Source organism: Perna viridis, chromosome 1 (genome assembly GCF_037379345.1).
Source record: "Perna viridis isolate PV_CMFRI_1.1 ecotype Kerala chromosome 1, ASM3737934v1, whole genome shotgun sequence".
Classification (NCBI taxonomy): domain Eukaryota; kingdom Metazoa; phylum Mollusca; class Bivalvia; order Mytilida; family Mytilidae; genus Perna; species Perna viridis.
The window spans coordinates 53,018,241-53,044,629 of NC_142445.1; the positions used below are offsets into that span (position 1 = coordinate 53,018,241).

A 26,389-nucleotide genomic window follows, 5' to 3' on the forward strand; every position below is an offset into this window, starting at 1 on the left:
TGTGATTTTGAGAACCAAAAAAAATAATTAAAAAGCCTGCCGACTGTCTTACAGAATGAAGGAATAAAATATACTTTTTTATCATGTATGGAAAAACAAAGAGAGAAATACTGGTTGTTTATATTTAGAATGGATTGTAAACACATAATGTGACTATGCTCTTGGCCATGCACTAAATCTATTATATATTTAATTTTTGCAAATTTGTTTTTATTGTATTCTGAGTTTGGTGTCATACTAATTTCATTTCAAAATTTAAGAATAAGATTTTTTTTTAATATCTACCGAACGACCCTACAAAAATTCACAGGGGAGATTGGATGCACAGCATCATTATTATTATTATTATTTTGTCTTTTCTATAAAATCAGTGTAAAAGTTGCAAATTCTAGCATATCATATTAGTTGAGAAATAGAGTTAAAGCAGGCTATAACTGGAACGAAAAACATGAACGGTGATTGGGAGAGGACAAAGACTTGACTATGACAAAAAGACACAACACCTTAAATAACATAGTTTCAAGGAAACATACTAAATAAGAATAAGTGAACAAACCGCACAAAATAAAAAAAAATCGAGTATGCACCAAGTGAACCGTTAGGGAAAGCGTCGTTAAGTTGTTCAAATTATGTCAGAGTTAAAAACGAAGAAAGAGAAAAGAGAAACTACGATTTGGGCAGCCGGAATTGTACTATATTTCTTTATGTATTTATCGATTTTTTTAACAAAATTTTAAAAAAAATTTCTTTCGAGGACAATTTGAAACACAATTTTAATAATTAAGGTAGATCAAACCTATTACATTGCACATTCTTTTCTTTAAAAAGAGATGTATATTTTCAATGGATTAACAATGTTTAAAAGAATAATCAAGGGAACCAAGGTTATAGCAGTAATCAAAAGAATGTTTTCCAGGAACAAAAAACAGACAAAGAAAACAGACATACACAACAAAGAACATAAAGTAACTACAATCATAAATACAAAGTAAAAAAAGCAAATGAGCAACTCGGACTCCACTAAAAACTGGGAGCATGGACCAGGTGCACCGGTAGAGTAAGCGTCCTCTGCTTTTCTAGAAACACCCGCCGACTTGCTCATAAAAACGTGAAGTCCGTGGTAGACGAAAGGGGAAAGAAAAACTATGACACGTTGAACAAATCAGTTTTCATGGTGTAGATGGATACACCGTAACGATGATGACGACCATAAATAATGTAAAAAATAGTATGTTTAAATTATTTCAAAAGAATTTTGGACATGAAGAATTGTATAGTAAAATTACAAACACTATTTGTATGAAACCTCCTTCAAGGGGAGATAATTGGCAGGAAAATGGTAGGAAGCTTATGGGAATTTTTTTGTTCGTGATATTACAAAAAAAAATTCGATGATTTCCTATTTTCTTTTTGAAATATGGGAGAATGTCAGTTAAATGTTCTTGATATAGATTTAGACAAAATTCTAGATACTATATATATATCTTTTTTTATAATTTTTGCGAAATAGAAAAATTACCCAAAGAATCAATATAAAAAAATGTCTTTATCAAGGCTCAATTATCTCGGAGTCAAATTCGTTGACCTATTGTTTTTACATAAAAATTTCAAAGTATGTTCATTTAATTTGATCTTCTAGAAAAACTAGGAAAATGGATCTTCTAGCTATATAAGGTATGATCTACCTTAAATAAAAAGGTAAAGAAAAATGTGTTCGAGATCAATACACCAAATCTCTGGTCACTTAGAAGACTTGTTAATCCACGTGTTTTTTTCCCAGTTCGTTATATGAAGCAGGATGACTTCTATTTCACATGTCATACTGATCATAAAATGAGATTTGATTTTCGTGAAACACAGAGAAAGCTGTCTCTTTTAGTCCTAATACTGTTTTAGTACATGGCTTGTCTGTTATTTCCACCAATATCAAGGAAAGAAACCGAATGAATCATGAAAACAAATGCGCGTTCTATGGATTTGTTTAAGCACACACACACACGCACACACGCACACACACACACAGAGCAAATTTGTTTTCAAGGTCCCAGTGTTTTCTATTTCAATACAGACACAGACAGTTAAGGTTTACAGACTTAATACACACAAATGACCTCAACGTTTAAACATAAATAACATGTTATAAATTTAAAAGGAATGCCGGTATTAATTTCAATATCATAGCAAATATATCTTATTCATCCGCATACGCGATGATAGATTACTAGATTTTGGAAAATGAGATTTATATACCGGATATATTCTGTTTGATTTAAGTCCGGATGATAAGTACTTCAGTCAAGAGGTGTAGTACTAACAATGACTTAACAAACGAAATGATCCTACTTATAGTGACATCAGCGGTGACAAGTTACTTTCTAGTTTAGATCATCATTCTACCAGAACGGGTATTCTATTTTAAAATTTTTCATTACGAACTTGTGCGTTTTTATTCAATTTGTCTAGTAAGCACCATCGATCCATACAACTAGGCTTACACGATATACCTACACAGGTGAATAGCAAGTCATTGATCAAAGGTGACAACAGCCCTTTATCTGTCAACGCTAAGGTAAGCACTATATATTTATCAATCAATAAGAAACCTGTATTTGCTGTTAGCAGTTCAACAATGCTGATGTGTGTGAATTGTAGCCTTATGCTCTAAACATATTTTAAATGATTGTCAAGGTAAGATTTGTTCCTTATGTACCAACAATAAAAAGTCATGTGAGTAAATTTGCAGATTCAAATGTTGCGGGCCTTATCTAGACAAATAGATATGTACTTTAATTTCTTATCATCACGAAAATCAGTTGTTTAGCTTTCGTAGTTATATACATTTAATATTTAAATGAACTGTTCCAAGCCTAATTTTAAATTGAAAATAAATCAGTAAATAATTAAATTAGCAAGCAGATTTTGATTATGTCGGATTTTTAGAATTTAAAATTGTATATCGCTATTCATTATTACTCTTTATATTGATTTTTCTAATACTATAATGAACAATATTAGCATCGCGTCCGTTAGTTACGTGTGTATGATGTAATTTAAACACATAACTTTAGTGTTAATACCAGTAAAGAGTTCTACTGTTGTCATTTACCAGTCATCTATTAGTCTTCTCTTCAATGCAGTTCTTGTATGTTTTAAGTCAACTGTATACGGCCAATATATTGGTCATGGAATAAACAAGTCATTTGTAATTATTCACAATTCAATAACATTTGTATACCTTGGAAGTGGATGTATATATTGATCCCAATTAAATTGAGGAGGGAGGGGGGTGCCACCAAGCAAAACATTGACGTATTGGGTTGGGGTATCCCTCTCCTACCCGTTTCTACTCCTACACCACTAAATGGAATTTAATGTAACTTTCACATAATCTTTATTACACATTACCATTGTACATGTTTTTTTTGGTTGATTCCATTTGGTGGTCAAAAGGACACGATTTTGAATGGAGAAGTGGAGGTTTCAAAATTTAGCATTGCCCACATTTCATATAATTTTCATTTCCCATAAAAAGACTTCCCAGTCAACACGTCTTTGATTCCACTTGGTAAAATAAAACTATTTTGTACTATTAAATCTTGAAAAACTCGGAATAAAATTACTAGTATAAGTATTTGGAATACGCTTTGATATTTGACATTTGATATTTGATGTTCAGACCACAAGTTTGACAATGCTGTTATCCATCTACATCTGTTGTATTTTAACAAATAGAAATTAAATCAATATCAGCAATTTTACACACATTAACACTACACCGAACAAGGTACACATGTGTCATGCATGTTACGATTGAAAAAAAAACATGTGTACTTATGTTTCTGATGTATTTATTTTAGATACAGCATGTCATCAAGCAAAGCAACAACATTCATAACAGAATCTAAAAACAATACCGTTCGACTATCACATGGAGCACGTGCGCTGAACAAATACAAAGAATACAGGAAGCCGGAACTTTATGAGCAATCATATTGGCTACTTCAAGGAGCTAGATCGATGTTGTTTGCCTTATCAGTGACATCATATATTTATAGACAAGGCGTTCAAGAATGTATAGATGATTTATGGCAGTACTTACTAGCGTCAAAAATTTACAATTCTGTTTACTTTGAGACGATATTTACCACATTTTGTTACGGTGTTATTATAGCCATCTATCCATTCACTATACATTACATAAGGAGTTTAGACAAGTATAAAATAGACCCATCGGTGACTTATCAACACAAGTCAATAATTTGGTTGGTTGGTAAAGCTATATTGTACATAAGCCCGTTAGCCACTCTGGATACATTCATTGTCAAAAAGTATGTCGATGTAGATCCACAGATTTGGGGACGAAAGCGACTTGATTTGATTCAGACGACACGCGCTTTACCTTTAAATCCTCCAAATTTGTATGATGTTGTTTTTGATTTAATAGGAAGTGTGTTATTATTTGACCTTATATTCTTTTTTATTCATTATACATTACACAAAAATATGAAGCTATACAAAATGTTTCATCGATACCATCATGAACACAAAGAGTTACATCCACATGTGACAGACCAGTTGACGGTTGGTGAGAGGCTTGCTTTAATTCTGTCTGCTAACTTTGCTCTTAAATGTTTTAATAGCCACCCTCTCACCAGAACAATTTTTGTGCCTGTGTTCGTATTTCTTTTGATAGAAAATCATACTGGTTACGACTTGCCTTTAGGAATTCATCGGATAATTCCATTCGGAATACTATCAGGACCTGTAAAACACTATAAGCACCATGTAAATGGTGATAGGAACTACCAGCCGTTTCTGAACTATATGGATTATCTTCTTATCAAAGTGAAGACTTGAAAATGTGATAGACTGACATAAAAAAGTAATTTTTACTACACTTCAAATAAATCAAATCTAATTTGGTTATTATTGTACATTCAAGTATAGTTAAAATTCGGAACTTGTTGCTACAAGAAATGACAGAATAGAAAATAGAAATCATTGAGTTGGAATCCATCTCCGTCACTTCCCGATGTGGCAATTACAAGTAAGCCATATCAATGAATTTGATGTGGGTGATAAACCCATAAGCCAAATATCAAGATTAAAAAGGTACAGCCTGGACAAGAGTTAACCAAAAAAAAAACCAAGAATTTGACCTTGAGGTCGGAGTTCAAGGTCATAAGCCACTATCCACAGTACGCGACACATTGTCTTTAGGTTATCTACCCACGTACCAAACATCTAAAGCCCACGTCAAAAGATAAAAAAGTAACATCCGGGACACGAGTTTGTCACTGAAAAAGAAATACGACCTTGGGGTCATAGTTCAAGGTCATAAGCCCAAAATCCATGATACGCAACATATCATCTTTACGTGATCTAACAAATCATGATTTACGATCATGCCAAATATCAAAAGCCCAGATCGAATGACAAATGAATTACATCCCAGACAAGTATGTCAATGACATACAGGAATTCGATCTTGAGGTCAAAGTTCAAGGTCACAGGTCAATATCCATGGTATGCAACACATCTTTTTAAGTGATCTACCATGCCAAATATCAAAAGCCCACAATGAAAGACAAAAAAGTTACAGCCCGGACACGAGTTTGTCAGTGAAAAAAGGAATTTGACGATAAGGTCAAAATTCAAGGTCATAGGTCAATAACAATGATACGCGACACATTGTCTTTTGGTGATATATCCGCATGCAAAATATCAAAAGCCTACATCGAAAGACAAAAAGTTCCAGCCCAGATACGATTTGTAATGGACACATGCACGCTCGAACGCCACTTTTAGTGGCGGGCCCTGATAAAAGAAATAACATTACCATATTCAAAATTTTATTTTATCATCTTTTTGACATTTTGACAGTAGTACAGATAATAAGCACCAACACTTTTGATCACATCAGATTTTGATTATTAATTTGTACTGTAACAAATTTGGGAAGTATTGATATGTTTTGTTCATTATAGATACCTTTAAGACCAGGACCAAGGCACTGCTATATGTCTAGATTTTCATGCAAACTTTTAAAAAACTACGTTGATATCCAATCATACCCATGACTTAATGGCAGGTCATGAACCATCCTTTCCATGTCAGATCTGATCTTCAAAATGTGAAGCGAAAATGAGGAAACAATATTTTTCTTCAATTTTGATACTAAATAATGACATGATTACAGTAGGTATCACCAAAATGAAGAAAAATCAAAACAATTAAAAAAAAATATCCGCCATAAATAAATATTTCAGAATTTCAAAATGTTATCTCTTAATTTGTAAAATGATTTTTTTTTTGAAAATGTTATATTTTTAATATAAAAATCTTCATTTTTTACAATTATTTTTCATGCGTTACATATAGTTCTAACTCAATGATGTATGTATGTAATGTCTTCCTCTGTCTACATATTTCTTTGGCCTGTTATGAAAAAATCTATAACAAATGGTGATTCTTTATTTGGTTTATTGTTGTTTTTTTTATATTCTAAATCGTCAGATGAAATTCTTAATTTGTCAAATGTGTTAATTGAAAAAAAAATACAAGTTACAAATTAACAAGTTATGCAAACAAAAAATATCGATGATGGTTTCCACTTTCGTAGCCAAATTGAATAAATCCTAAATACTCGCGATCCGAGTCCCGCTGTACGATTATTATCAATTTAGATCGAAAATCAGAAATGATATAGCAGCCACCAGAGCAGTTAGATTTGTAAAGCCTGCTAACAGCTGCAATAATCTTACACTATCGCAGGAAAATAGTCCCACTGGCATACCCCATTAAGATTCAAATGCAGATAATTAGGTCTACTTTATAGATAGTCCTAATATTTCATATTTAATTCTATGCCATTTACGCCAATAAACAAACCCAATAAACAACTTTTTCTGCGAACTAGATATGCTGATTAATTTGGTTTGTATTAACGATGGTCCAATCAAAAACTGTTTACCTATAACCTCATCAGTACATTTACTTGTTTTTTTTAATGAAATTTTAACAAAAGGGTAGCAAAACCTCCGAATCCATCCTGATCTATTACCAACTGTATTAATTTTACGGTTACCGCCTCGTTACATGATCAGAAGCCCGGGAATGACAAATAAAATGAAACTTTGCAAATAGACAATGGTATAGGAATTTCGATAATGCATTTCTCAGGAATGGTGTCAGTCTGTGGTTGGGGGATATTGCTGTTTGAAAATCATTCTACTTGGCTATTTGGTCGTGTGTTATAACGATACAGCTTATGTGCTCTGAGCCTTTTAAGTGCATGGCGAGTGTTTCCTGCACCAGACATAACTGTTGAAATTTTATTTAAAGACTTTGGCGTTTATATTGATGTACGTGTCTCTGGAACTAGATGACCAGAAACTTAGCGCTTTTACATGACACATAGGATCTATATTTGCGGTAACTTGTAGGATTTGTGCTATATTGCTAGTTGTGGGGGATATGTAGCTAAGGACATGCTTCATTTCAATAAGTGTGGCTTAAGTTTGAATGATTTGACAGATAGCTTTGGTCTGGAGATCTTAAAAGTTGAATATCGACTTGAATATTTAAAAACTTTGAAAGGCCAACTAATACTTTGTAGATCAATTATGCAGTATGTTGGATGTTTTGTATTAATTCATCTTGGTGTTCCATGTAAACCAACATCAAACCTAAATAGACCGGGGCACTGCATGCTTTGATGCATCATGAATTTTGTCATGTATTTATTAAAAGTCCTCCGTTATCAGAATAGTGAATTTAAAAAAGAAATCAAAGATTTCAATATTAACCATTTACAACAATAATATTGTGTTTAAACTCGCTTGAATTCGATCCCGTACCTTTCTTTGATCCCATAATTTTGCAATTTGACGATAATTTGAGGAAAAAATTATAACGCTCGATATAAATTGATTCAGTAAACGAGTACTTTAATTACTTTTAATCACGGGTAAATAACAAAATTATGGCGGATATTCCATTTCTTACCAGGTCAGTTAATAAGTTTTTAACATAAAGACTAGAAGGATTATATTAATAACGAGTTGGATTGGTAAATATGACTCTTCGCGCTTTATTGTTTTAAAAATGCTGTTCTCTGTAAGAATCAGGTAGTGTGTGAATCATAATGGAAAAACATACACATAAATCATTCCATGAAATCTTATTCAAAATGATATCTGACATGCAGAAATGGCATTCATTTGTGAGTAATTTGAGGTATAGAATGTAAAATTTAACCCTTTCATTCTTTTTGTAATTTTGTACTCGTTTTTCTTCATTCTAAGACACTTGTAAGACGAACAAGTCAAATTCGTGCGCGTGTTTGTTTATTAGCATGATTCATTATTTTCATTTTTGCCAGATTCTTACAGGTTCTAGCATTTAATGTGAAAACAAAATAAAATAATTTTAGATTTACATTAATCATAAAACGTGATGTTCTTATTTTTTGGTAAACTTTATTCTCCTGACAATTTATGTTTTAAACTTTGACCAGCAAAGGACACCTGTCACCAGCACGCAATCTCATAAATCTTATTACAAAAATAAAAACAAAGGCAACTTATATCAGCAAAGATGACACTTGTCTAAACTCTATTGTGGTGGTCTTCTCTTAAGTTAAGTAATAAATATTGACAATTGCCCACCTTAAATATCTTTGACAATTAATTGGGGAATGGCTGTTTCATATTGAGGAAGGGCCTGGAAGATTTCTTTGGATCAAAATATCAAAATGATTTATTTTCATCATGTAAACAGTTAAAATATTTTCTTTTCAAAATCACCGAATTAAATGATGTAAAAGCATAATATTCGGATGAAAGTGATTTGGAATGACAAAATTGTTTTTCTTCAATCTTTAAGACTAAAATATTAATTTTCAAAAAGATCTGATTCAAATTATTTTATTTTAAAATTATTCCAAGCCCACCCAATCAAATCAAATGGCCTTCCAGTTAAGCTTTTAAACCTACAACAATAAAAATAAAAGCACATTCAGGCCTGTCAAGATATAAAGCCTTCAACTATACTTAGAATGTACCAACTACAAATTAACAATGGCTACTTGTTCTTTCAAAACCTGAATTGGGGTTTACGCATAAACATTATGTTCAAGTAAAAAAAATATAAGAAGATGCGTTCAAAACGATAAATTAATGTTATACGAATTGATTTTGATTTTCAATTACAATTTTCCCAAAAAAAAAATTTGTCTTTTTTGAACACACTGCTAAATAATGAAAATGTGGTAAAAATAACGGTTTGGTTTAAACATGGGCAACTTTCCTTAACAGGTTATATTTTATGGAACGACTTGTCCGTTAATTCATACTTTAAACTTTCGTACATGTATTTGTACTTCAGACCTCCCCCTGTCAGATTGAATTCAGATCCTTAGTGACCATTAAGATTCATATACTACCATTATGAGGACTACTTCGTCATCTCTAAAAAAATCCTTGGCTTATATGAACTAAAAGGTAACACAAAAATACATTCCGAAGATACACTAAAGAAAGATTAAACGTAGCAAAGGATTTTCATTGAAAACTCTACTCAAACTCAAAACACTAAAAAAACATCTTTTCACAGATCCTTTTCATCACATATAAAATTTTGAATCTCCTCACATCATTGTTTATCGTATAGGGTGGGTAAGCACGTACAACCGCACACCAACAGTCACCATTTTCTGCCAGAGTGCCTTAGAACATCAATCAACATTCTTCACCTCCGGGAAGCCTCACATGTTGCAAAATCCTTTTAGCTTTCAGCAAATGAGCTCCCATCAAACGGCTACTAGTTCAATTGCAGGAGTTAAACATATCTATGCAAATGATTTTCACCAGAAGTTAAGTGACTCGTTAGAACCATAATCTGCTGCACCAGTCTGGAAAAGTTTGTACCAAGATACGGAATGTTCACTCAGATTAAGACCGTCTAACCTGATAATGGCTTCACCCAGGCTTGTTTTCTTATCAAAAGTCTTCTGTCTGGCCCACACTATCACCTACAATATAATTGAATTAACATTGAAAGAATAATCAAGGGAACCATTATAGCGCAAATCAAAAGATTGTAATCTGAATCTGAGTTACACATAAAATGTCAAGTCCAGAGTAGACGAAAGAGGAAATGAAAACTATGACACATTGAACAAATCAGTCTCCATGGTGCTAATGGATACACCGTTTCATGATGACGACCATCAAACTTCTGCAGTGATGACTTCAATCTTGTAGCAACATAACCCTGTTCCAAAAGCCTAAGTAAGAGTAAGTAGTCTAGCGCGAAACAAAAAGTGTACGTAGTTACGGCAAGCTCTGGCATAACGTATGAGTTGTGATATGAAAACTCCAAACGCAGGTGCTGAAGGGATGTTACATAGATGACAAGACAGTCTACAATACGGAATGAAAAGTCGTATAGAATGGTCAGCTGTTTTCCTTTACCATCGATCTCAAAGTGTAGATCAAGATACGAGGTTGACTTCACAGCATCTGTAGTATCCTTCATCTTTGAAAATCATAAATAGTTTGCATATTTTAATTCAATGTAGCAAGTCATATATTTTCCCTGATATCACTTTTAAACAAATGGCTTACACTTGGATTTGTCTTTTAACTTAATTAACTCAGCAATAAATAAATAAGGTAAAACGTGTTCGTGAAAAAGCACATAGTATCAACGTTATTGAGGAGCATTCAGGTTTAACGTAAGAAAATAGTACCTTAATGTTTCTGCCATGGATGTTACATGCTGAATATTTGATTTTCTTTCTGTACATTGGTTCAAATGATGCTTTAATCACGTTTGTTTTCTTCTTTTGGATAATTTTTGGCCCTTCAACTAAATATGTCTTTACATACGTATCTAATAAAATAAAACATTAAAATATTATTTTGTCACAACATCATTTTTTATTCTTTATGCATCGACAGCTTTATTCATTTAGCTTCTTATTTTTTTCTAATTTGAAAGATATGTAAGTTACTCATTGTTATCCTCTAAAGAATTAAAGTAAAAATGAAAGATGGATGAGCAGACAAATTATAATTTAAATTGCTTACTGTGATTTTCCTGCTTATTTTAATTTTATTCAATTTAACAAAAATGAGTATGACTGAAGTGAACTTTATTTATTATTTTAAAACGAAGAAGATAGAAGATAAAACCTGACCTGGAGGGGGTGAATCACTACCACCCTGTAATCCTGACACGTTTATTACATCTATCTCCAGCTGACCTTTTGACACCATAAATCCTAAGCGTATGTTTCCACAAACACTTTGTTCTGAAAACAACAATAAAATGAAATAGCTAACAAACTTTATTTTCAGGATTTTGATTGCAGTTTTATTAGTTGAGGTTTACACTACTCTGTTTATCTGATTGACTTGTACATATAGATTTTTCATTGATATTTTACTCGAAGACACCTTGTGTACTGGTAGGGTATATGGCCTTTGTTGATTTTTCTTACAAATAAACACAAATAGATGTGCATTTCATATCTGTTATTTATGAAAAAAGAAGAGAAGAAAAGGCCAGAAATGTTCAAAAGAAAAAAAGGTGGCATATACAAATAATATATTTGAGAAATGTATCCAACTACATTAAACACTACAATTTAAAATTGTCACACTGCATATGAAATAACATATAAATCATTTTAAGTCCAATAAACGAATGGACTGAAAGATACAAAAATGAAACACTATTAACCACAAAAAACACTACATACGCGCAAAGCTCATGTACTGTTAAACTCATTTCTATTTCAGATATACTTTTAAAATACTTGAGATCATAAGGCAACATATGGTCGCCCAACTGTGGACCAAAGAGTAACTGAGGGCCATTAAATTTTGTAAGACAATCAACTGGTCCATATATTGCCGTATGACCCATAATATCATAACTATTAATTATATTGTATTATTTTAATGTTATTTTACTCTTTAGAATTCGTAAGGATAAAAAGGGATAAACTTAATTCAAATATTTTAATTATGACGTCAAGTTCTTAATTTCACAAAAAGCGAGACGGTTAATATAATGTTATATGGGACTGCAGATATATCTAAGAAAGTAAACAATTAAAAATATGATAAATACTTGTATGAATTATTATATACTCAAAGCCATTTAGCTGAAAATACAAAATAGGAGAAGCACAATGGTATCATGCACTGGAAAATATGTAAAAGTTTTATTGATTAACTTTCAGCAGTTTTGAAAAAAAGTTTTGCACAAAATTCTACTATCTTAATCCCAGCTGAACAATATAGTACAAGGAAAACAGAAATGGAGAAGAAATCAAGGTACCTAGGTACTTATATATAAAGTTATCGAGCGAATCTCAAGACTCACAGCACTTCTAAAGACAGGTGTACCTGTACCTGTTATTGGAAAAAGACATGGGTAAGGTAATTCATTTGCAATTATTGGCAGAAAACAATGCAAATGAAGTCACAATTGGCAAGACATGCTTAGCAGAGTTCGTTATATTTAAAGATATTTTGAATAAAGAAAAAATAGCTATGTCGAAATTAATTCCGAATAAAGAGAAAAATAATATGGAAAAATAACCATAAAAACAAGCCTTATACCCACCACTTGAAGGTCTTGGAGGAATCTGAGATAAACCAAGACTGGATGTAATATCGTCTCCTTCTGGCGGCGGTCGGTCGGCAGATAACAGTCGATCTCTAAAAATAAGGTGGCCATCATTTGGTTTAGATTAATTTGCTGATGGTGATCAATACATATTTGCAGCGACTAGTATTTGTCGAATAGCAATATTTTCCTTTAATATGAATATAAATAATTGCCCTTCTCTCCCTTTTTGCCTTGATTTTTTTCTTCTGAAGTGAGAAACAAAAACAAAATTGTCTCACTTCTTAAGGTAGATAACTATCGATAATCTAGTTCAATTTTATGCAAGAAGGAAGTCCCTTAAAGGCACTAATACCCCTGCTGTAGCTCTCAAGACCATATCCTTTCCACAACAAAATGTTGATCCGAAATTGTAATACTAAATAAAGTATCAAAAAATCTAGCGCGTATCATAGGAAGAGTTGTAGACAACACTTTGGTAGACAAACAGACGGACAAACTGAAATCTAAATACTAGTACCCCAAAACTTTGTTCACGGAGGTTATAGTGTTCCTTTATAACCAAAAACAAAATAGGGTGAAGGAAATAAGTGAGTATGGTGCAGTACATAATGGTTATACAGATAAACATTGTAGGTCTTTGATTTAAATGCCCATTTGTAGTACTCAAAGTATTACTAATTTTCGCTAGAAGTGACTTTAGTTAGTAAATTTAGTCTTACTCTTATTACTTAAGTATAGCAGTTACTGATTTAACCGGGCGTGCTAGAAATGATTTTATTCACACAAACTGTAAATTCCTTTTTTTCTAATAACAAAAAAAAACAAAAACAAAACAAATTCCAATAAAATTTGTTATATTGTTTAATATGTGTATTGCTCACTTAAGGTTCTTCTCAATTAAATGTTTAGGACGGACAGATATACACATAAAATTGTACATATTTTTTTATTATTTTAATGAATAATGGACGAAAACTTTCTTAAACGCTTGTATTCAATACATACTTTCTCTTGTTTTCACAAAAAGGAAATGTAGCTTTTATATAAATTCATTTATGTGATTTGGGATTTTTTCTCCCAAAATTGCTTAGGCAAGGTTGATGGTATTTCACAGCAAAATATATAAAAACTCGCCCCATGACATTGTAAGTCCTGCCAATGTTGGATTGATAAAAATATTCTTTGTATTTGTGGGTCGAGGATTTGCACTACTATATAGGTACCTTGTTATCTTTAAACAATCCTAATTTCGGGGATTTTATACATAGCATCTTCCCCAAAGAACTTGAGATAAAGGATACTACAGACACTGTGAAGTCAGCCTCATATCTTGACCTACACTTACAAATCGATGGTAAGGGAAAACTATTGACCAAACTTTACGACACACGTGATGACTTCATTCAGAATTGTGAACTTTCCTTTCATCTGTGGCAACATCCATTCAGCATCTGCGTATGGAGTGTTCATATCACAACTCAGACGCTATTCCAGAGCTTGCCGAAACTACGCAGATTTTTTTATCGCCCTAGAATTCTAACAAGTAGGCTTCTGGAACAGGATTATGTTGCTACAAGATCGAGGTCATCACTACAGAAGTTTTATGATCATCATCATGAACTCGTGGATCGTTACGATGTATCCATCTGCACCATGAAAACTGATTTGTTCAACGTGTCGTAGATTTCCTTTCCTCTGTTGGGTACCCCGGACTTGACTTTTTAAAAGCAACTCGGCGGGTGTTTCTAGAAAAGCAGAGGATGCTTACCCTACCGATGCACCTGGTCCATACTCCCAGTATTTAGTGAAGTCCGAGTTGCTCATTTGCTTTTGTGACTGTGTGTGTGTATTATTTTAGTCACTGTATGTTCTTTGTTGTGTTTGTCTGTTTTCCATGTCTGGTCTTTGTCCCTTGATTACATTCTTTTGAATACCGCTAGAACCTTGGTTCCCTTGATTACTCTTGTACACAGACTCATTTATTTCATGTATTCCTCCAAATCCCCGCAGGATGTCAGATGAACAGTTAACAAGTATTTTAGAATGGAAAACCTTTTCCCGTGTACATTTTAAAGAAATTGTGAAATAACAAAAAATGTATACACATGAAAAATCACATTTTCACACATTTTGGGGAAAATAAAGAAATTATGACGTATGCAAAGTAGAAAAATTTTGCAAAAACCTTTCAGTTTAAAAAGTTATGAGGAAAAATGAACATACTTACATTCTTAAGTGTCTATATGTGCATCCTAGTTCTTGACTTGGGAAAAACCTCAAAACTGCTGAGGTATAAGTAGTGGTATTACACCGTTCCTCTTTTTATTGGTTGATAACAGTCGAAACCAAATCCTAAATAACGCGTGCTTTGAATAGAAAAAATTGTAACTACTAAATGCTTTTGTAATATTACCTTCTTCCCATATTAGGTGAATGCATATCATCTTTTCCACTGTCTATGTCGTTGTCATAGAAACTACTCAAACTAGTAGTACATGATGCTATCGTATTCTGGATTGAATGTCGGGGTGCTGAAATTTTTAAAAAGAAAAGAAATATTTGTGTTGAATTAAAAATGAAAAACATACTGTTTAGACACTATATTTTATAATTTTTCACTTATTTGAATTATGTATACGTAAACATGAATATATATATATTAGTTTAGTTGAATTTGTTGACCGGTGCAACACTTGGCAAATAGATTTCACTTCAATTAAATATGGATTGTCGAACAGTAAATGTAAACTGCAATATATATCTTTCGCAAAAAAAGAACTAAAATTAAGTTTCACGACATCACCATATGTCAATAAACGTTTGAAGGTATAAAATTTATCCTGAACTTATCATTAACCGAACACTTCTTTAATGACTGACTCCAGAAGTGAGAGAGCTTTGTCTCATTAACATTAATTGCTTAGGTAAGGACTGACACCATTGGTCAAGTAATTACTTTAGAGTAAACCAAAACCAGTTCGACCTGCTGTTAACCTCTGAAGAGTTAACATTTGTAAATACTTTTTTGTAAAACTAACATGGCGATCCAGTTATTTGTGATATGACATCACCAGCACTTTTACTTCGGTTGGCAAGAACGTCTTTTTCTGCCTCTAAAGCTGTAATTGAGAAAAGGTATAAAAAGGAAGCGCAAAAAGAACACGAATATACTTATAAAATTTGAATGACAAGCAAAACAATATGAAGCCATAATATAGCGGGCTGTTCGAACCCCACTGAAAACCGGTGGCGGAAAACGTTATCTACCTAAGTTACATTTTAAGACATGTTTGGGTAGCCCTAAGATTATGAATAAAGTAAAGCTGATGTTACATTACTTTAACAAAATACCACTTTTTAGAGGGAGAGAGAAGTCTGGGGATCATCATATGGTTCGTCCCATGACAACTTCCAACACTGACTACTTATAGCGGTTGAACAGCTTTTCCCACTGTTGTTTTTACATTGTATATGATTATATGTCATCACACAGACATGACATATAACATAGCATTAATATAGCCCTATTGATAATATTCTTACACAACGAAAAAAGTAACAAAGATTTGAAAGACTAGTCACAATTACATTTGGCAATTATACATAAACATCGAATCGCTTTTATATTCGTTATCCAGATGGCAACAAAACTGTATTAATGTATCTTGTGTGCTTCACACACACACACACACACACACACACATATACATATACACATTGACTTTGAGGCAATTAGTTTTTTAATTTCCAAATCAGTTTTGTTTTTCCAAAAATAATGTATAAATAGAAAAAAAATTGATTAATCTCAAACAAGTAGATTTAAAATACGAGACTGCAGTTTTTGTCTTTTCAAATTCTGAAATTCTATTTAATGATGTGTGCATGATAGAAGTCTTTATAGATTTAACAAGCTACAAAATTTGCTCTCATAACGAACCAATTAGAACATAGATGGGAACATAAACAATAAGCTCTAGGTAGAGATAATTCACAAGGGAATCGACGATGTAATTTTACCAATATCTTACAGCGACAAGATTTTAATAGTCACGTTCATGTAAAAGATAACGTAAAGAAAGGCTGAAGAATTTTTTTGTATCTATTGATTTACTGTAATTACAAGAGTCTGGTTTAGGAACGCAGATGGTTATGCTATAAAAGAATAAAATATATAAAAGGGTGGTAATGAACAGGAAAATTTTGTAATTAAGCCATCAACCAAACTGTAAAATTTATAAATCATGCATCAGTGCAGCACGTTGTCTAAACAAGAGACAGTTATAGTACTATTATTATAATTTCAGACAAAGACATGTCATGACATAATGTTAACAGTTTTATAAAATTTGTTTGGATGAGAAATATATCAGAAGCCCACATGAATACGTGGTAAATACCATCTTACCGTGTTGAAATATTGAAACAATTGAAAACTCATTTAGCTTTATATTAATCATATCAAATTTGGGTATGATTACTGAAATTGTTATATTTCTTGTTAAAAAGGAGTCAACAACCTTAGTAGCTGAATATACAGTAGTTATATGATATAATATGACTAAAATGTACCTCGACTATTCCGCCTCTCAGAATGAGAAAATGAAGATATTTTTGCCATCGCACTAGAAACACGTCGTTTCATTTTACTTGATATACTGCCTCTATGTACCACTATAAAAGGAAGAAAAAATACAGAACGAGCACCAAAACTCAAAATGTTCGTGTAACTAAACGATAACTAGCTCCGGATTACTACGAAAAAACCCGTAAAACTTTATTACTTTGAACAATCAATAAACAAAAAAAAAAGATATCGTAAAGATTTTAAGGTAAAAATGACATGTTATATTCTCAATTCTATCTTTGGAGATGTGAGTGCTCCAAAAAGTAGCCTTTCAGATTGTCCTACGACTATCATGGGTTTAAGAATGAAGCGTTCAAATCTTCTTACTTTGTTCATAGAAATTGACGTCTTTGTTTGCGTCAGGTGAAATCGTTGGCGACGATGGGACAGACTGATACACTTTGTGTAATTTCTCCAAACCTGTAAAATTGAAAAACACTGCATGTTAACTTTTATTAGCTCTGAACAAAGCGTAACGTTCGAAACACGTTCGTATATTACATAGAAAGCCCCATCCGAAACATTAATTTTGAAAAATTGACAAAAAGAGAAAGGCTTTATGCACACAACGTCATCCTATTGTAAAAGGATGTATGAGAATTTCGAAAGACCTTCCTTCGGATAACATTATGTATGTTAAATAATTAATTGTAAATTCTAAAATTCTGGAACTGATTCTCATTTAAATGAATTCGGTTTAAATCGTATTCCCTTTTATTCTTCACGTATTCAATATAAAATATGTATCATTTTCAAACCCATCAAATGAAATGTCAAATCACTGATATATTCTACTCTTTTTTTCGATATTTCTTCATCTGCTAAAATAGTAAAATAAAAAAACAAATTGAATCTAGAATCAATAGCACAATATCATCGAAAAGTAGAAGACAGTATTTTTCATCGCTTGTTACTTGAATATATTCATAAAACCAACACTTTAACCATTTAATTTATAAGTTCCTCCATTAAGACATTGTTTTGTTTACAAATACATATTTCTCATGAACATTTTCATAAATTAAAATTCCAGAAGATCTGTCATCAAGCTTATATCTTGAAAAGGTTTTTGATGTCATATTTCAAATGGAACTTGCTACAAGAACAAAATCAATTTCAAAAGACAGGATACAGTGTGACAAACGACGTACAGATTTCCCGTTCAGTAGTAAACACATCAAAAGAATTATTTGTTCGTTGTTACAGGCATGATTACATGAAATATTTGGCATTTGTATAATCTTATACCAATTGCTTTTATATACATATTTTCTTTACTTTAAGGACACTAAATAAAACCTGTGAAACTAAATCACAAGATTCTAAAAGTGACAAGTTTCCCTTCAGTCTCCATTCCATTATTAAAAGAAAAGAAACCACCTGAATGTCATACGAACAGTTTTAAAAAAACTGACCAATAATACATGTAAAGTGTCATATAATACTCTTTAGCCGAGGAAAATAAATTCCCAAAATGCATCAATAACTTTTCATCTCTAGATAACTGTTGTCTAATAATCTTTTGATAATCTTTTTAAGTACCTGGGCTTGATTTTCGTTTTGGAGTTTTTCTAGAATCGGATTTTGTGTCAGTGCTGTTCAACATATCTCTGCTCTGGTTTGGTGAACCGTAGATACATGGGCTAGATGTCATACTTGATGTTTCAACAGGGCTAATAAAACTACTGGCGACAGTTATATCTGAGCCCGACTCCTTACGTCGACGGATTGGTAGCGGGGAACTATTTTCATCATGGTCCTGAAGATCGTAAGTAACTACTTCGTTGTTTAATTTAGCATCGGCGAGGTCCAGCAATACTTCTCCGAGAAATTCATAATCATGTCCAAAATAATTCCAAATTGTCACCTCCAGGGATTTTTCCTCAAGCTAATGTAACAAATTTCCAGTGGTTTAGATGTTATGACAGACGTGTTAATGTACGAGGCCGTTCCGTGAATATAGTATTGAAGCAATTATCACAAAAAAAATTCGTAAAAATAATGTCCTGTGAATATTGGACGATTCAATGATACCTACATTGTACTTGTCAATCGCAAAAACTAATTTGTTAACAGTATACGCCAGTAACATGAAGACAAACGTAAAAATTGCATTTGCTATATTTAAAACAAATGAAAGAATTAGAAATCGCATTGAACCAATTGGGTAATGCTAACTCCTTAGAGTGTTTTATGTCAGTATGGATAAAGAATCAGAAAGATTCTTTGTAGATTTGATATGCTACAAATGGGATATGTTCAATTATTCAATTCTTTAAGAGACCAAGTTATAAACTAAAATATGAATTTTCTGTGATGGTCAACGGTTTCTTTTTTCGTCTCATCTTCTATATTCGCTTCGGTTTTCTAAAATTGTTTTTTGTGAATGACTTTTGAGATCAAAATATTAAGATTAGAAGAGAGTTTTCTTTTGATTTACACTGACATGTTTTTACCTCGCATTTAGAGATGTCCAAAATATTAAATGTTTCTTCCCATACTGGTGAATTCACATTATACTGTGGGATTGTCTCGTAAGGCGGGAATGAACTACAAATATAAACAAGAGGCTCCCAGGAGCCTGAATCGCTCACCTGCTTAATTTTTGTCTTTCAAGTGCAATAACTTTATCAAGTAGTTGTCCACCTTTTTTTACTCAAAGACGACTTTGGTAGAACTTATCAAAAGGATCATTTCATCAATCGAAAGTTTCTATCTATAATAGTTTTCAAAATATTGACTGAAAACTGTAAAAAAATCAATTTTTCCACCTTTCAAGCGCAATAAAACTCTAACAAGGAGACAACTGACAACTTTGACCCAATGCAGACTTTTGTAGGTCTTACAATGAGGATAATTTCGACAATTTATAGAATTCGGGTAATCTAACTTTTTGAGAAATATGCGAAAAACTCCTGTCTGACCCCTATGTTATATTTTAGTAACGCCGACCACGTGTTTCGACAGGTAAAAATCATCATGTCAGTTCTATGCAGCACACTCACTCTAAGAAACATTCACACCAAGTTTGGTTCTGATTAGTCAAGAAGTTTCAGAAGAAAAGATTTTTGAAAAAATAACATTAAAAATAGAAAACGTCGAAAAAGGGCAATAACTCCAACATGGCTTAACATATTAAAATTTGTCCATAGATAGATCTCATCATGCTAAACACTTATCCTCGTGTATGAATTTGGCTAAACCTAACAGTTTTGGAGATGTATGTGAAAAACATCGAAAAAAGTCAATAAGTACAACATGGCCTAACGAAAGATAGATCTCATCATGCTGAACGCTTTTCTATAATCAGAATTTGGCTAAACCTAATAGTTTTGGAGATATATTTGAAAACATTTTACGTCCTGCATTGTATTTTAACCCCCACACCAGTTCAATGTAGGATACCCAAAGGAAGATTCATACCCAGTTGGTTCTGATTGGTCTTGTAGTTTCAGAGGAGAAGAGTGTTGAAAATTGTAAACGACGACGACGACGGTCGCAAAGTGATGGCAATAGTTCACATGGCCTATGGTCAGGTGAGCTAAAAACCCGCAGTTATGGTGTTTTACCGGTCGTGTTTACGAATAAACATAACAACCTTAGTGGTTAGATTACACATTAAGTTTAAAAAAATGTTAAGACAGTAATTTTATTGGCAGAGCATTCGCTGTAACATTTAAACTTATATTTTGCCATTTGTAGCCCAATAAGTCAACAATGAAATACAAAAAATCTTATGAATATCACTTTAATTGTAGCATTTGTTTTATTTTTCTCGATAAAATTTGGTAAAGGATATTGTTTTCAATGCCTGTCTAATTTTAAACCGATAATATAGTCATGAAAACGATAATTGATATAATTCATATTTAGATATTTGAAAATGACGAGCTTCGTACGCCATAAAAGCAGTTTCTAGTGATTATTTCCGCTCACTAAAATCAAGTCTGCTTACTGAAGGAAACAAGGAGAATAAAATATCCATTAAACGCATTTTAACACACGTATTTTAGTTCCTTTGAGAGTCATTGTGGTGTCAACATAGTAGAAAATGATATTCTATGTTTAAATGCATTAAAAGATTGTAAGAGAATAAAATTAGTTAAGGCATTGTGCTTCTTCGACGTGACCAATGATTGCTAGAAAATCATTTAAATATACTTCTAAAAAGTAAATTTAACACTTTAATGTCATATTGTTCGACAACATCATCAAATATAATATGCAATCAAATAAGAAATACTATTAATCTACCATTATGTTTTAATGCAAACAACAACTAGTATTTGAATAAGCTTACCTTCTGTCTGGAAGAATGTGAACCATGGCTATAGGATTCATGTCGGTAACAGATAATCTGTCGGGAGGTTTTAATGTCTCCGCGTTGAACAGATTTACTGAAAGACACTCGTCACATTCGTTGTAGCCTAAGCTAAATTTGACTCTGCCTGTTACAGGACGGTCTTCCTTCTTTATCTCCACCTTCAAACACCAAACATTATAGAAATCTAGTATATGACGTGTACATAAAACCTAATTAATATCATGCCCATAACTTAAAAGCCTTAATAATAATTATGTCATTTTAAGAATTTGGAAGCCTAAATATTCCAATGAAAAACAGTTGAGATGACATGTGTATAGATTAAATCTTGATATGTGCCATCTATGTAGCTTGGGAACATAATCTTTGATATGTAGAAACCTGAATGGCGACATGGTTAAAACTTGGAAACCAGATTTGTAAAAATAGGAGATGTGGTATAATTGCCAATTAGATAGCCATCCACCAAATGCCAAGCAACGAACAATTAAATTTCTTCTGGTCACAATACGGTCTTCAAGGATGGGTAAAATCCATGCCATTAAGCAAGCTGTAAAAGGCACCAAAATAAATGATGTGAAACTAAAATAAACAACAAAATAGTCTTAATAATTAAGTCTATTGTGTCGATTTCACCACTCAACCAATGTTGGGATTACAGATCTTGATGTTTTTTGTACTTTCAAAGAATTCAAGTGACGAAATGAGACTAGATTATTTTTGTCAGAAAAAGTCTTTCGTCAATGGCGGAAATAACGAGCGCCAGAAAAATCACTGCATAATCCAAAAAAAAAATCGTAAAAAGAATAATAATGAACATGCAAAACAACGACAAGACAACGGCTAGACTAAACGTTCCTGGGACAGGCACAAGACAACGGCTAGACTAAACGTTCCTGGGACAGGCACAAGACAACGGCTAGACTAAACGTTCCTGGGACAGGCACATAAAGTATGTGGCATGTTAAAGATGTTTGTGAACGCTCAACTATTCAAAATCATTGTCCAAACTTCTAGTAAGGAAATTGAGAAAACAAATTGCCTCAAGTTACATTTTCTTGTTATAATTTAGTATTAAAGAATTGTTTTAAAAAATGTGCAGTTCATCATTAAATCTGATTAATTCAGTTTAAAATCATTCCAACATATTTTGTTATTAGAATATGAATTAATATCTTACTGGAGTCTTTGGCAGCATTCTCCTTTTTGGTTTTTGAAGTGGTAGCGACTTTGGTGGCTCAAGGACATTTGAGTTATTTACTGAACCACCCTTTGGTACCACTACAGACAGTTCCATTGAGCTGTTATTACCACTACCTACATGACAACATTTAAGATAAGTATGTTGTTTTTGTTTTCAAACAACAAATAAAATTTCCAATAGTATAGAGTGTTGCACCATAACTTATGGACAAATATACAAGTCTATTGTAATATATCACCATATATTTTTTAGTTCTGCATTGATATGTAATCGAAGTAAATTTCGCTTTTTTATGTTTCATGTCAGTTTATCAAAATATTCATTTTGTTTTATAAACAAAATATTAAACGATGTAATTGTTTTGAAATAATGGAAATAATTGCAATTGTTTAAGTGGAGTTAGCAGTATCACAGTGGTCGTTTCATAACATCCGATTAGCCCAAATAAAAAGATGTTTACCATCTTAAACTATTTTTTCAGCTAAAAATAGCGTACCCTTATTTTTTTTTTTTTTTTTGTCATTTTACAATAAGTACAAACAATGGAAGAAATATTGAAGATGCCAGCAATACTATTTTTTCACATTATACCAACCCAAGGCCCACGCTGGACGTACCAAGCTCCCATTTGTTCTGTCGTCATCTTTCCTACATATCAAGCTAAAATAATTACAATTCTTAAAATAGAATTAACTGCTGCTAAATGAAAACCTGTAATCTTTGTAAAAGGTTGTTAAAAGTATTTTATTGAATTGTAATCTGGGATGTGGTATCCAATTTTAGAATATTGAAATAAATCAACAGATTTATAATCAAAAGGTATTAACCATGATAAACCAAAGTAATCATTAAAATATGGGTATTATATACCTGTATCATTGAGGATCTTAATATAGTGAATACATTTATTGGTAGCCAATGGTTGCATTGATATACATGTATACTTAGTTTATCTTAAAACTGACAAAGAACAAGTTATTGATAGAACTACCTGTCTGGAAAGTGTACTACCAACAGCTGTACAAAATCTGTATTCTGGCTCATTATTTCACGTGACTCCTCAAATGACACATCTATCAAGGATTTTCCATTCCAAAACAATATTTGATCACCTGGAAGTTTTTATATTTTTATTAAACAAAAGTTGACACAGATTCATATCTCATATATAGTTAAAAAGGCTGATTCCTATACACCTTCCACAAACTTTGTTTTTGTGATGGGGTTTAGAAAACCCTTTTCAACAATAGGTTGCAAAAGTTAAGTTGCTAAAAATCGAATAAAATTACAATAATTGTGGATTGGTGAAGTTTCTTGGGTCTGTCTTTTGAGATTGGTTGCAAATATTACACAACATCAGCAAGGAACATCCATTCATACTGAAAAATTAAGAAGCTAGAGGTCCTGTATCGCTCACCTGGAACCAATTTCTTTGCTATACTAGTGTTTGGTGTCCGCATTAAGAAAATATTCCATCAATGGAAATCTTTTCCATATCTACTAAGGTCTACTGTTCAACTTTAAAGGGCAGTAACTCCTAATAGGGCATTTTTCCTTGCCAAAACTCGATTCTTAGGCTGAGCTGATCACAAGAATCTCTTCGCAAATAGAAAGTTTCTTTTTGTCTTTAGTTAATTTGAGATATTGGCTAAAAAAATAAATCGTCCATTTCGCCTTTCAATGACAATAACTATAACAAGGAGTAAACTTAAACTTCTTTTGTAGGCCTTATCAATAGAACATTTTTCCTCTATTTTTAAGATATTGGCTAAAACTGCATTTTTCGTCCTTCAATAACAAAAATTCTATCGAGGATTCGTAATCCAGTACAGATTTCTGTAGGTCTTATTTTGAGGACCATTTCATTATTGGAAAGTTCGTTCTTGCAAAACCTCTCCATTTAAATATGGTCCTTCTGGGCTGGTCGTTACGGGAGATTTAACCATCATCGAAAACGAATCACTGCGTAATATCCTTTCTAAAGGTCCCAAGTACCGTGAACCACGCTCCATAAATTGGAATTATAATTTTAAAGTTCTTATGGATGCCGTCGAGGACTATGCAACAAAATGGATAAAACAAGAACAAGAAGACATTGATTCTCTGTCAGAGTGGTTAAAGGCCGTGATGTCTTTAATTTTGAAACGAATGAACTTAGTTTTAAGTAGGTCAATGAGTGCCAAGGCTACATCAGTTTTTAAAGACCCCGATGTAGCAAAAACATTGTCTACTATACATGACAAATATGTTGTCGTACCAGCAGACAAAGCCCAAAATAACACTGTTTTTGTCTGCAAAACGTTTTACATCCAATGTTTATTATCAGAGGTAGACACTCTTATGAGGCTGACTTTATAGCTGATCTGATCCGATAGAAAGAATATCGTTTGGCTAGATCCTTCAATCTCAGTTTCCGCTATATATATGACGTATTATCTTTAAACAATCCTAATTTCGGGGATTTGATACATCGCATCTACCCAAAAGAACTTGAGATAAAGGATACTGCAGACACTGTGAAGTCAGCCTCTTATTTTGACCTACACTTAGGAAAACTATTGACCAAACTTTACGACAAACGTGATGACTTTTCATTCAGAATTGTCAACTTTCCTTTCATCTGAGGCAATATCCCTTCAGCACCTGCGTATAGAGTGTTCATATCACAACTCATACGTTATGCCAGAGCCTGCCGAAACTACGCAGACTTTTTGTATCGCACTAGAACTCTAACAAAAAGGCTTCTGGAACAGGGTTATGTTGCTACAAGACTGAAGTCATCAATACAGAATTTTTATGGACGTCATCATGAACTCGTGGATCGTTATGGTATATCCATCTGCACCATGAAAACTGATTTACTCAACGGGTCATAGTTTTCCTTTCCTCGTTTGTCTACCCCGGACTTGACTTTTTATGAGCAACTCGGCGGGTGTTTCTATAAAAGCAGAGGACGTTTACCCTACCGATGCACCTGGTCCATGCTCCCAGTTTTAGTGGAGTCCGAGTTGCTCATTTGCTTTTGTTACTTTGTATATATGATTTTAGTTACTGTATGTTCTTTGTTGTGTATGTCTGTTTTCCATGTCGGGTCTTTGTCCCTTCTCTTTCGTTATAACCTACTATGGTTAAGATATTGGCTAAAAACTATAACGAAGATCGTTCTATAACTTCGACAAAAAATCATATGCCGGGGCCAAACATTAGGATCAATTCAACAATTAAAAGTTTCTTTCTATCTTTAACGGTTTTCGAGACATTGGTAAAAAACGTCAATTTTGATCTTTCAAGAGCAGTTACACTAAGTGGGATTCGTTCTACAAGTTTAACTTAATTTTTGTAGGCCTAGGTAAAAAAAGACCCTTTCATCAATTGGAAGTTCCTTTGTATCATGTATCAATTAAGGTTTCTTTTAGCTTAAAGCTAAAAAAAATCGTCATTTTTGACCTTCCGAGAGAAATTACTCCAATAAGGAGCCGTCATACAACTTCGACGAAATGGAATCTTTTGTAGAGCTCTTCAAGTGAAGAAGGTCGGTCACATTTTTTTCTACTGTCTCCTATAGTTTTTGAGATGAATGTAGAAATTAGTA

General features: G+C 32.7%; 2 protein-coding genes across 3 annotated transcripts in view; one reads left to right on the plus strand and one right to left on the minus strand.

The window, feature by feature from the left end:
- The first annotated feature begins 2,190 nt into the window (after nt 1-2,190).
- Nucleotides 2,191-4,922, plus strand: LOC148629342 (cholesterol 25-hydroxylase-like). Of its 2 annotated transcripts, none has more exons than XM_088548658.1 (2): nt 2,191-2,569; nt 3,858-4,922. In XM_088548658.1, exon 2 carries the CDS (start codon nt 3,865-3,867, stop codon nt 4,855-4,857), a length of 993 nt encoding a protein of 330 aa, XP_088404784.1. In that variant the 5' UTR covers nt 2,191-2,569; nt 3,858-3,864; the 3' UTR covers nt 4,858-4,922. The 2 variants fall into 2 exon arrangements, with proteins under 2 accessions (XP_088404784.1, XP_088404795.1); XM_088548669.1 differs by lacking the exon at nt 2,191-2,569 and adding an exon at nt 2,592-2,688.
- Nucleotides 4,923-5,684: 762 nt separating this feature from the next.
- The window catches only part of LOC148629343 (regulating synaptic membrane exocytosis protein 2-like), a 37,757-nt gene continuing 17,052 nt past the window's right edge, over nt 5,685-26,389 (minus strand). The window contains exons 10-23 of the mRNA XM_088548643.1: nt 23,789-23,909; nt 23,393-23,457; nt 22,774-22,910; nt 21,570-21,751; nt 19,726-19,819; nt 18,812-19,157; nt 17,597-17,689; nt 17,215-17,316; nt 15,684-15,764; nt 15,059-15,176; nt 12,640-12,734; nt 11,204-11,317; nt 10,754-10,896; nt 5,685-10,033 (exon numbers count right to left, since the gene is read on the minus strand). Coding sequence (XP_088404769.1) covers nt 9,866-10,033; nt 10,754-10,896; nt 11,204-11,317; nt 12,640-12,734; nt 15,059-15,176; nt 15,684-15,764; nt 17,215-17,316; nt 17,597-17,689; nt 18,812-19,157; nt 19,726-19,819; nt 21,570-21,751; nt 22,774-22,910; nt 23,393-23,457; nt 23,789-23,909 — 1,859 coding nt within the window. The 3' untranslated portion in view covers nt 5,685-9,865. The remainder of the gene's footprint in view (nt 10,034-10,753; nt 10,897-11,203; nt 11,318-12,639; nt 12,735-15,058; nt 15,177-15,683; nt 15,765-17,214; nt 17,317-17,596; nt 17,690-18,811; nt 19,158-19,725; nt 19,820-21,569; nt 21,752-22,773; nt 22,911-23,392; nt 23,458-23,788; nt 23,910-26,389) is intronic.